At 56.3% G+C, this 13,212-nt stretch overlaps 1 protein-coding gene across 1 annotated transcript in view; it reads left to right on the forward strand.

Moving 5' to 3' along the window:
- The window catches only part of LOC144731862 (voltage-dependent calcium channel subunit alpha-2/delta-2-like), a 159,639-nt gene that overhangs the window by 94,229 nt on the left and 52,198 nt on the right, over positions 1 to 13,212 (forward strand). The window contains exons 21-25 of the mRNA XM_078613161.1: positions 828 to 889; positions 4,585 to 4,664; positions 7,672 to 7,732; positions 7,967 to 8,073; positions 11,743 to 11,833. Of these exons, the coding sequence (XP_078469287.1) occupies positions 828 to 889; positions 4,585 to 4,664; positions 7,672 to 7,732; positions 7,967 to 8,073; positions 11,743 to 11,833 (401 nt within the window). The remainder of the gene's footprint in view (positions 1 to 827; positions 890 to 4,584; positions 4,665 to 7,671; positions 7,733 to 7,966; positions 8,074 to 11,742; positions 11,834 to 13,212) is intronic.

Here is a 13,212-nt window from a genome sequence, read left to right on the forward strand (position 1 = left end):
CGTGGGATCTGTGTCTTTGTGTACACGTGTACACGCTCGCGTGTGCCTGTTTGTTTAGTGGCGGTAATCTGCTGTAATTGTCTCTCGTTCTCTCTCTCGCTCTCTCTCGTGATCTTCACGGCAGAGAAAATTTGCTTAATCGCCTCTCAGCCAACCTCTGGACTTTTCCCTCTCTGCACGAATTTACGCGCGGCACGCGGCACGCGGCGCGTGACGCGTGACGCGCGCGTCTCTGTGTCTGGAGGCGGCAGCGCGTGTGGGTGTCGGTGGGCGGGGAGTGGCCGTGAGAGAGGAGCGCCGATGACCCGGCGGGACCGAGTTCAACTCCCGCTCACGGCTGCCGGGCAGCGGTGGAGAATATCTGAACTGGTCCGTGGCCGGGGTGTGAACATCGCCACTGGGGGAGACAAAGGCGGCCGGGCGCTGGTGCTGCCCCACCCATCCCCTCGTGTGTGCCGTGACGGCCTGCATAGGCGCTAGTCGCTATTGGCACCATTAGAGGCTATACGGGGGATCTTTGTCTTTGTTATTACATCATTCTAAAGGGGCAGGCCTGTCGCTGATAGCCGACGGGCCGCATTGCAATCTAAAGGGACTCGATTGTAATTCCTCAACACACCAAAGGTGAATTTTAACCGGCATCGGGACTCCCCTAGGTTTACTCAGCCTCAAATTATTTACCTTGCCTGCAGTGAGGCCGAGGGTGGCTGGCTATGCCAGGATGGGCCCCTCCGGCCACACGAGCCAGACCGCAGGTTGCGTCAGCCTTAATAGGCGCTCGCTAACCTCTCTCCGTGCGATAAACTCTCTTGGTGGCGGGGATGCAGAGATACGTGGACAAGGTGAAGCGCACGTACACCTGGACTCAGGTGGAGAGCACGGACTACAGGTGAGGGACAGCTGGCGACGTCGCCCAGATCAACCACAGGATCACCCTCCTCTCCACCCACTCTCCTGCCTCTCCCTCTCATCCCACTCCACTCCCCTCCACGCACTCTCCTGCCTCTCCCTCTCATCTCACTCCACTCCCCTCCACGCACTCTCCTGCCTCTCCCCTCTCATCTCACTCCACTCCCCTCCACGCACTCTCCTGCCTCTCCCTCTCATCTCACTCCACTCCCCTCCACGCACTCTCCTGCCTCTCCCCTCTCATCTCACTCCACTCCCCTCCACGCACTCTCCTGCCTCTCCCTCTCCTCTCACTCCCTCCCCTCCACGCACTCTCCTGCCTCTCCCTCTCTTCCCACTCCACTCCCCTCCACGCACTCTCCTGCCTCTCCCTCTCATCTCACTCCACTCCCCTCCACGCACTCTCCTGCCTCTCCCCTCTCATCTCACTCCCTCCCCTCCACGCACTCTCCTGCCTCTCCCCTCTCATCTCACTCTACTCCCCTCCACGCACTCTCCTACCTCTCCCCTCTCATCTCACTCCACTCCCCTCACCACCACCAGCACCACTGCCACCACCACCACGACCACCACCACCACATACCACCAGCACCACCACCAACAACATTCGCCACTAAGTGGCAGTGACGTCACCACGGCGCTTGTGCCAGGCTATTTGCACGTTAAGGCCACGTGAAGTGTCGAACGCCCGCTGGCGTTTAAGCCGCTCGGCGCTCCGCTCGTTGTGAGCATCGCTCCTCCGCCCTCCGGTGTTGCTGGAGGGCGACTGCCTCCAACTGCCCAGCAGCATCCTTCACGACCACCAACAGCACTCCCATCACCATCACCGCCGCCACCAGCACCACCTTCACCACCACCGCAACCACGATGGCTGTGTCGCGAGTCGAAGGTCTGAACCACGTCACCAGTGGCTCGTATAGAGACCCATAGGCTCACGGAGTCCCATAGACTCTTGAAAGCCTTGTTTAAGCACAACTCACTCTTTGTGAGTCAATGGGTCTTTGTGTGAGTTTATTGGTTTCTGTATGAGTCTCTGGGTCTCTATGTCAGTCGACGTGTCTCTTTGTGAGTTTATGTGTCTCTGTGTGAGTATATGGGTCTCCGTGTGAGTCTATGGCTCTCCATTTGAGTCGATTGGTCTCCATGTGGTCTATGTGTAACGGTGTGAGTTTATGGGTTTTTGTATTAGTCCTTGTGTCTCTGTGTGAGTCTATGGGTCTCTGTGTGAGTGTATGGGTCTCTTTTCGAGTCTATGGGTTTTTTTGTGAGGCCCAGTCGAAAGACTGGTTTACGATTAAATGTCTCGTAACTAGGCAGTAGCAGCCCCCTTGAAGCCCAGTAATTATTTATATTGATTCCTATTGATATATTGTTCATTAATGTCAAGCCCTACATTTAAAAGGCTTACTAACCCACACGAGTCACCACTCACTCTAAGTAAGTCTATGGCTCTCTGTGCGACTCTACGGGTCTCCGTGTGACTCTATGAGGGGTCTCTATGGGAGTTTGTGTCTGTTTGTGAGCCTATGGGTCTCTATGTGTGCATATGGGTCTCTGTGTGACTCTATGTTTCTCTGTGTGAGTCTATGGGTCTCTGTTTGAGTCTATGGGTCTCTGTGTGACTCTATGTTTCTCTGTGTGAATCTATGGTTCTCTGTGTGAGTCTATGGGTCTCTGTGTGAGTCTATGGGTCTCTATGTGAGTCTGTGTCTGTTTGTGAGCCTATAGGTCTCTATGTGTGCATATGGGTCTCTGTGTGACTCTATGTTTTTCTGTGTGAGTCTATGGGTCTCCGTGTGAATCTATGGTTCTCTGTGTGAGTCTATGGGTTTCTTTGTGAGTCTATGGGTCTCTATGTGAGTCTGTGTCTGTTTGTGAGCCTATGGGCCTCTATGTGGGCATATGGGTCTCTGTGTGAATCTATGGTTCTCTGTGTGAGTCTATGGGTCTCTGTGTGAGTCTATGGGTCTCTGTGTGAGTCTATGGGTCTCTGTGTGAGTCTATGGGTCTCTGTGTGAATCTGTGGGTCTCTGTGTGAGTCTATGGGTCTCTGTGTGAGTCTGTGGGTCTCTGTGTGAGTCTATGGGTCTCTGTGTGAGTCTATGGGTCTCTGTGTGAGCCACTGATGACCAGGCTGGGACCAGGGAGGCCGCTGCACTCACAAACTCACACATGCACTCACGCACTCACGCACGCACTCACGCACTCACACACTCACGTTCTCACGAACACACTCGCACACACTCACTCACGCACACACTCACTGACGCACACATGCTCGCACGCATTTCTGACGACAGACGGCGCACGTAGGCCTCCCTTAATCGTGACGTTTAATTAGCGGGGTGTTTAAGTAATTGCCGAAAAAATTAACGCCCAAAGGTCACTAATTAAATGCCCGCGTGCCCGCGTGCCCGCTCCTTCCCAGAGTTAGGCCCGGCAGGCAGCGATAACAGGGAGCGCCCGTGCATGGTAATGTGTGTATCCGATAGCACGTGGGAGCCAAGGAAAACGCAGGGATTTCAATTTTAATGGCTCTTTAAATGGAATCGCTTGGCTGTAAAAAGGGGGGGGGGGGGGAAAGAACGTCATAATTTTGCCGTCAAAGATTAGATATGTTTTAATTGACTCTTATATATATTTTAATGAACAATGAATGTGCTTGGGAAGGGGACATCTGGGGCTGGCTAGAAGGGTCCGAGGCTCGGTGCCTGGAATGGCAGCCTCAAGGGAGGGAGAGGACATCTGACGCGGAGGTGTGAGAGTGGTACTCAAGTACAATCCGACAGACGGCCGTGGGTGATGGACTCGTTTGTGTTGCCCGTCACCCACGCGACCACCCACCCACCCCCAAACCTACCCACCCACTGAACCATCCACCCACCCACGAACCAACCCTAACAACTGAACCATCCACCTACCTACCTGCCCACCAACCCACCCACCCACTGAACAATCCACCCACCCACCAACCAACCCTATCCACTGAACCATCCAGTCACCCATCTGGCTACAAACCCACCCATCCACCCACCTATCAAACCACTGAACCACCCACCCACCAACCCACCCACCCACTGAACCGTCCACACGCTGTAGATTGACACACGCGCTGCAGGCCAGCTCCTGAGTCAATGGGGGTGTGGGGGGGTTCCACTCATGTTGATGATGATGATGGTGGTGGTGATGGGGGTGATGATGGTGGTGGTGATGGTGGTGGTGGTGGTGGTGGTGATGGTGGTGGTGGTGATGGTGGTGGTGATGATGGTGATGATGGTGGTGGTGGTGGTGATGATGGTGGTGGTGGTGATGATGGTGATGGTGGTGGTGGTGGTGGTGATGATGGTGGTGGTGATGATGGTGATGATGGTGATGATGGTGGTGGTGGTGATGATGATGATGGTGGTGGTGATGGTGGTGGTGATGATGGTGGTGGTGGTGATGATGATGATGGTGGTGGTAGTGATGATGGTGGTGGTGAGATGTAAATCATCGCTACCCCACTCCCTGGCGTAGAGGCGGGCGGCTCTATCAACACGACTCATGTCGCTGCCGTCGGCGAGCCACTGCGGACCCTAACGTGCCCCGTGTGTGACCCCTGTGTGTGACCCCTGTGTGTGACCCCTGTGTGTGACCCCTGTGCGTGACCCCCGTGCGTGACCCCCGTGTGTGCAGCCTGGCGGTGGTGCTGCCGCACTACAGCCTCTTTCACATCAAGGCCCTCCTGAGCGGCGACGAGATCACTCAGGCGGCCTGTAAGTACCACACTACTCAACCGCACCACCCAACCACACCGCACTACTCAACCGCACCACCCAACCACACCACACTACTCAACCGCACCGCACAACTGCACCACCCAAAAACACCACCAAACCACACCGCAACACCCAACCGCACCACACCACCAAACCACACCGCACCACTCAACTGCACTGCGCCACCCAAACAAAACCCACATCGCATCCCTGCCGTCTCCTTCGGCACCGGAGCTTCCGCCGGCGTCGGCCCCGGGGGGTAGTGGCAGGGAGGGGGGGCGTCCCCATGAGGGCAGCGTGGGCAGCTGCAGGGGGGCAGGAGGGGGAGGCGAGGAGCTACCGTGGGACTCGGGACGGTTGGAGGACACACGGAGGACAATCGGGATTCGCCGACAGTGCCTGCGACACTTTGAAGCCGCATCTCACCGGGATGGTAGAACCAGAGCAAGCTGCGGAGGGCGCAATGGTGGCTCGTAGATGTTATACACCTCGCCTGGTATGCAGGAGGTCGTGGGTGCCATCCCGACCCTGCCGCCTGCTGTATATTCGGAGTTTGCGTCTCTCTCTCCGTGGTCGCGTGGATTCTTCTCCGGGTCCTCCGGTTTTTCCCTCCACATTTAGAATCAAGGTCACGCATTTAGAGTGATCGGGCTATTATACATTTCCACATGACGTCGATAACCACATCGCCGAGCTATCATTTGCGATAGCCAGGTTAGCTTCTGAACTGAAAACGAGCTAAGTAGCAGCTCAGTGTGGCCTTACACCTGGTTAAAATACAAAAATTATGGATTTTTTGGGGTTAAATGCGGTGAGCCGTGCACTCTGAACGGCACCGGGAGATGTGCGGAGGGGCTCACGCATCGCGCGTTGAGGTCGGGGCACTTGGTGCGTTCATCCCTCGCCTTTCCACACCTCCGATTAGTCCCGGTGGGGCTACGTGCGGTGCGACTAGAAGTCCACCATGCCGCGGGTACATCGCAGCCGCCGCTAGGGAGAAGGCCTCTGTTGACGAGGCGCCGCGTGTCGAAGGGCCACAGCCCCGGGGGGATTCCGCTCGCATTGGAATGCCGACGGGCCCAGCGAGAAACGCGGTGTTTGTGTTTCTGCGGACGCGGATTGTCTCTCGCCTGCCCCACTTTGTGGTTCATATTCCCCACGACGACGCTGCCGACACGGCGGCGCTGCCATCGGCTCCGCTGGTGTCCCTCTCGTGCGGCTCGATCATGACCCCTCTCCCCTCCTTTGCCTCCTTTACCCCCCGCCCCCCTTCTCTCTCCTCTACCTCCTTCCCTTCTCTGCCCTCCTCTTGCTTCTTCCTCTCTCACTCCCCTACTCTGCCTCCTTCCTCCCCATCTCTCTCTCTCTCTGCCGCGGCTCAGCCAACTCGAACAAAGGCAACGGCAAGTATCGGCGAGGCTACGAACCATCGGCACTACCGCCATTCCCATCGCCCATCGCTCCCACCGCCACCGTCGCTGCCACCATCACCATCGCTCGCTGCCACCATCACCATCACTGCCACCATCACCATCGCTGCCACCATCACCGTCGTCGCCACCACCACCTCCATCTCCCATCATCACCGGTGCTCCAGATGCACGCGGCCTGGACGAGTGGGATTCCAACCCGGGACGCAGAACTCCCTCCAGGACTAAGCGTTGGCATTTTGCCCCGCGAACCTTGTGCGGACATCCGGGCAGGCCCCCTGGGATCTCTGGGGTGCCGATACGTCCATTGTGAACCCACCTGAGCCTGCACCTAAGCCAAGCGTGTGACGATAATTTGATGATGTTAAAATCGGGGGCATAACAGAAGCTCCCGTGCATGCCAGCACGGCACCTCCGCATCTCATCCGCCGTTCACACCGTCACCACCTCAACAACGCAGCATTCCACAGCTTTGTCGCCCAGCGTGCCACTCGGCTACCCACCCACCCACCCACATACCCTGGCAATCAGCCACCCACCCTCCCTGCCACTCGGCTACCCACTCACCCTGGCACTGAACCATCCACCCACTCTCCCTGCCACTGAACCACCCACCCACCTTCCCTGCCACTGAACCACCCACCCACCCTCCCTACCACTGAACCACCCACCCACCCTCCCTGCCACTGAACCATCCACCCACCCTGCCTGCCACTGAACCACCCACCCATCCTCCCTGCCACTGAACCACCCACCCTCCCTGCCATTGAACCACCCACCCATCTTCTCTGCCATTGAACCACCCACCCTCCCTGCCACTGAACCATCCACCCAGCCTCCCTGCCACTGAACCACCCACCCTGCCTGCCACTGAACCACCCATCCAGCCTCCCTGCCACTGAACCACCCACCCTGCCTGCCACTGAACCACCCACCCACCCTGCCTGCAACTGAACCACCCACCCACCCTCCCTGCCACTGAACCATCCACCCACCCTGCCTGCCATTGAACCACCCACCCACCCTCCCTGCCACTGAACCACCCACCCTGCCTGCCACTGAACCACCCACCCACCCTGCCTGCCACTGAACCATCCACCCACCCTGCCTGCCACTGAACCACCCACCCACCCTCCCTGCCACTGAACCATCCACCCACCCTGCCTGCCATTAAACCACCCACCCACTTTGCCTGCCATTGAACCACCCACCCACCCTCCCTGCCACTGAACCACCCACCCACCCTCCCTGCCACTGAACCATCCACCCACCCTCCCTGCCACTGAACCATCCACCCAGCCTCCCTGCCACTGAACCATCCACCCACCCTGCCTGCCACTGAACCATCCACCCAGCATCCCTGCCACTGAACCATCCACCCACCCTGCCTGCCATTGAACCACCCACCCACCCTCTCTGCCACTGAACCACCCACCCTGCCTGCCACTGAACCACCCACCCACCCTGCCTGCCATTGAACCATCCACCCACCCTAACTGCCACTGAACCATCCACCCACCCTCCCTGCTACCGAAGTCAAATCTGAGTTTTCTTCTTCTTCTCTGCCGCTGCAGATTTCGAGACGCTCTCTCCATCGTCCACGGATGCGATGGAGCACGTGTTCATCGCGCCCAGGTACACGCGCGGCGCGACGCTCCGAGACGCTCTGAGACGCTCCGAGAGTGAAACCCCGAGTTCGATTCCCACTCGCGGCTGTGACGCCGGCCACAGGCGGGCAACCCGAGCCGATCCCGGAGCCTCGGCGCGACTGAGAAATAAAACATCAGCGCTTCTCGCTCACTTCTCTTGCCCCGGAGGGCCGCGTGAGCTACGTGGGGGACTTTTGTCCGCGGTGCGTGCGGTTTGCAGGGATTACTGTAAGAACATGGTGCCAAGCGGCAGCAACAACAACAACACGGAGTTCCTGCTGAACTTCATCGCCACGATCGAGCGCGACTCGCCCAACTCGCCCGACTGTGAGGACGTGACGCTCACACCGCACACGCCGCACCAAACCACACGCGCGCCACGCACACACTGCCAAGACCAATAGCTGCCATTCGCCACTCAGTGACTGCGACATCACCACGGCGCCTGTGCCAGACCAGGTGCACTTTGAGGCCCTGTGAAGTGTCGAAGGCTCGCTGACAGGAGGTGTCGGGACAGACCCAGCAGGTGCCATGGGTTGGCTGAGATGACTGGTAGATGCATCCAGCTGTACCCCCCTACTGTGTCAAGTTGCTGCATTTTCATTTTCATCGTTGTGAGCGTCGCTCCTCTGCCCTCCGTTGTTGCTGGAGGGCGACTGCATCCCATTGCCCAGTAGCGTTCTTCACGAGCCTCCTCCACAGAGGCCGATCTTTACACTGTTGGTGCCTGTCGTCGGAAAGTCCACTCAGCTCCACATCCTCCCATACTGTATCAGTCCATTTCTTCTCCAGCCCATGTTGTGCCCGGTTAGCCTCCTCTATGAAGCTAAACAGAAGCTGATTGGGCATGTGGTGGCTGGGCATGCGGGTTACATGACCCATCCAAGGCAGCCTTGCCTCCCGGAGGAACTCACTGATGGGAAAGTGTCCAGATCTTTCAAAGATTTGTGAGCTCACACAAACCAGCCTGGTTCAACCCAGGATGGAACGTAGGCATGCCAGCCAGAATGTATTTAACCACCGCAGATGTTCCATTAGAAGGGCCCACGTTTCACAAGCGTAGAGAAGGGAGGGCAGACTGTGGCCAAGCAGACCCGAAGCTTCGTGTGGAGCGACAGACCAGGAAGCTTCCATACAGGATTGCACAGGCGATTAAAAGATAATGCCGCCCGACTGATTCGGAGTGAGACCTCTGCTATCAAATCGGAGCTGGTCATAAGCACACTGCCCAGATATGGGAAACTCTTCACTCTCTCCACAACTGCTCCATCAACAATGGGGAGCTGAGGGGGTGGAGTGTTTTGTGGAACAAATACCCAGGCAGGTGCTTAGTTTTGACGGTGCTGTGGGTTAGACCCCACCTCTTAGTGGCACACTCCAGGTTCAGCAGCTGCATCTCAAACTCCTCCTCTGAGTGAGCAGCAATCACCATATCATGAGCATATATAACATGGTTGAGCAATATGGAGCCATCCCTCGACTGCACCCGGGCGTTGTTCAGCCTCCCGTTGTATCTGTACCAAATGTAAATTCTTCAGGTACAGCCATGGAAAACTTCTCAAACTACGTGGTCAAAAATGATGATAATGTGGGAGTCAGAGGACATCCCTGTCGCACCCCAAGGTGAACTGGGAATGGCTCCAACTCCTGGCCACATAGCTTCACCCGGGCCTGCCCACCATCATGAAAGCCCTTAATTATTGTGAGCAGAAAGTCAGTGACTCCGGTTGCACGAAGAACTGGCCACAGCCCTGGCCTGATGATGGTATCATAGGCCTTGACCAGGTAAATAAAGCAGAAATGTAGGTCTTGTTGGAATTCCCTACACCTCTGCTGTAGCAGACGGACAGACATTATGGCGTCCGTCCAGGACCGCCCTAGTCTGAAACCACATTGGGGCTCCGCAAGCCTTTTCTCAGCATGCCTGCAAAGCGATATTGAATAATCCTTGTCAAGACCTTTCCCCCCGGCACACTGAGAAGAGAAGAGAGATGCCCCTATAGTTGTTAAAGTCTGTGCAGTCCCTCCTATTAAAAGGGGAGACCATCAGGGCATCCTTCTAATCCAGCGGACAGTTGTAATGATATTAGGTAGGGCAGGCTGCACACAGATGCCACCCTCCCTCAGCATTTTTCTTGGGAGATCGTCTCTGCCCGGCGCTTTTCCTGGTCTCAGACTTCAGATCGCCCCTCGAACTACCTCCACAAATGGCACATCAGCCAACCATTCAGAAGGGGTGGCAAATTCTGCCAATATTTTAGGCATGGCAGCGCTAGCAGGGTTGTCCTCACCTTGCCCCATGATGTTTTCTGGGCTGAGGGAATTCCCCTCCTTCAATCTACAGACTTGTTCCTGGGGGTCGTAGATCAGATTACCGTTATTTCCCTTAAGGATGATAGGTGAGGCACTGCAAGTTACTTTTATATTGAATTAAATATTGATTTGTGATTGAGGTCTACTGAGGCAGATTCCATCTCCTCAGCAACCCTCACCCACCACTTATCCTTGCAGCGCCGCATGGCTCTCCGAATCTCTGAGCGAAGGCTGCGGCAAACCTCCTCATTCTCCGATGTTGTATGTTGTAGATGATGGAAGTGGGCCTGTAATTTTCTATCAACCAGCCGGAACATGTCCTCCTTCAGCCAGGGTCTCTGCGGAGGTCTGGACCGCATGCCCAATATAGCCGTTGCAGCTGCATGAGCCACAGTCCTGAACCTCACCAATTTGCCCTCAGTATCAGAAGGAGAGGGTTACGATGTTAGCCTCAGCTGCAAGCGATGTTGATAATCCTGATTGCAACTATCCTCAGCTAGCTGAGACCAGGCCACTGTGGGTGTGAATGGGGTCCTAGAAGGACACCCACCACCGGAGTCGAAGAATGGCAGGCTCATCTTGCAGATGTAAAGTATATGGTCAGTGGACAGATCAGCTACACGGTAGGTCCTGGTGTCAAGGACATGGGCCCGCATCCGCTGTTCCGTAATTATATAGTGCAGGAAATGTTCTTGTTTGGATCTGGCATGCATGCAAGATGTTGTGTGGATGTGCCGAGGCTGGAACAGTGTGTTGGTAATTACAAGCCCATGGGCTGCACAGAAGTCTAGCAGCCTCCTTCCGTTATTATTCAGATGATCTGGCCCATGCCTTCTGATCACTCCAAACCAGGTATCTGCGTCATGACCCACTCTGGCATTAAAGTCACTTAACAGAATGACTCTATTTCGAGGGGCCACTTTAGCTAGCAACTGGGACAGGAGGTTATAGAAGGCGTCTAACTCATTGGCCTTGTCTTCATCCCTCCACTAATGTTCCTCTTAGGTGGAGGCGTAAACAACCACCACCCTTCCTCGCCTCTTGTTCAGGGGGAGGCAAGGCCATAGTAGCCTGGGACTCACAGCTCACACCTCACCGCCAGGCTCCGACACCGCCACTCCATGCTATTGGGTAGTTTTCCTGCCCCGAGTGGAGAACTGTCCACCCCTCATGATGACTGAATCCAGAACCGGTCTACCAGACCTCCTGTATTCCACAAAGGTCCAGGCGATACCGCTCCATCTCCCGACAGAGGAGTGGCAGCCTCTCCTCCGCAACGAGACTCAGAACATTCCACATGGCCAATCGAAGTGTTCTCCTGTTCCTGGCTCTGGTTTGGCCAGAAGGCGTCATGGATGCCTCTGTCCCCCTTGTCTCGAGCACGGGCTCGTTGTGGGGTTCCCACCGTGGTGCAGGGTATAGAAAAGTGCCAGGTGGAGGGGTTACCAGCCCATCGCACGTCACACACCACACACACCACACACGACACACCACACACGACACGCCACGCACACTGCACCACACACATCACACACGACCTGCCACACACCCCGCACACACCGCAACAAACCACATGGACGTCTACCACCCCTGTGGTGTCACCACCCCCCTCCCCCCACTCTATCACCACCACCACCACCACGATGGTCTCACCGCCCCCACCCCCCCCCCCAATCTCCGCAGGCAACCAGGAAATGATTTACAACCTCCTGCTGGATGCGAGGATCACGGCGGACCTGGTGGAGCAAGCTTGGCTGGACCTCAACATGGAAGAGTGAGGGACGAGCGGAGATGAGCTCTTGCTAGCAACACTCGCCACACCCAAAACATTCGCTACACTCACAACACTCACTACACGCACAACACTCACTACACCCACAACACTCACTACACCCACGACACTCACTACACCCACGACACTCACTACACCCACGACACTCACTACACCCACGACACTCACTACACCCACGACACTCACTACACTCACACCACTCACTACACCCACAAGACTCACTACATCCACGACACTCACTACACCCACGATCCTCACTACACCCACGACACTCACTACACCCACGACACTCACTACACCCACGACACTCACTACACCCACGACACTCACTACACCCACACCACGCACTACACGCACGACACTCACTACACCCACAACACTCACTACACCCACACCACTCACAACACCCACGACACTCACTACACCCACAACACTCACTACACCCACGACACTCACTACACCCACACCACTCACTACACCCACAAGACTCACTACATCCACGACACTCACTACACCCACGACACTCACTACACCCACGACACTCACTACACCCTCGACACTCACTACACCCACGACACTCACTACACCCACACCACGCACTACACCCACGACACTCACTACACCCACGACACTCACTACACCCACGATCCTCACTACACGCACGACACTCACTACACCCACGACACTCACTACACCCACGACCCTCACTACACTCACAACACTCACTACACCCACACCACTCACTACACCCACGACACTCACTACACCCACGACACTCACTACACCCACGACACTCACTACACCCACAACACTCACTACACCCACACCACTCACTACACCCACGACACTCACTACACCCACGACACTCACTACACCCACGACACTCACTACACCCACGACACTCACTACACCCACGACACTCACTACACCCACGACACTCACTACACCCACGATACTCACTACACCCACGACACTCACTACACCCACACCACTCACTACACCCACTACACCCACGACACTCACTACACCCACGACACTCACTACACCCACGATACTCACTACACCCACGATACTCACTACACCCACGACACTCACTACACCCACGACACTCACTACACCCACACCACTCACTACACCCACACCACTCACTACACCCACACCACTCACTACACCCACACCACTCACTACACCCACGACCCTCACTACACCCAAACCACTCACTACACCCACACCACTCACTACACCCACAACACTCACTACACCCACACCACTCAGTACACCCACGACCCTCACTACACCCACACCACTCACTACACCCACGACCCTCACTACACCCACACCACTCACTACACCCACACCAC

Source organism: Lampetra planeri, chromosome 40 (assembly GCF_965212315.1).
Source record: "Lampetra planeri chromosome 40, kcLamPlan1.2.h2, whole genome shotgun sequence".
NCBI classification, from domain to species: Eukaryota; Metazoa; Chordata; class Hyperoartia; order Petromyzontiformes; family Petromyzontidae; genus Lampetra; species Lampetra planeri.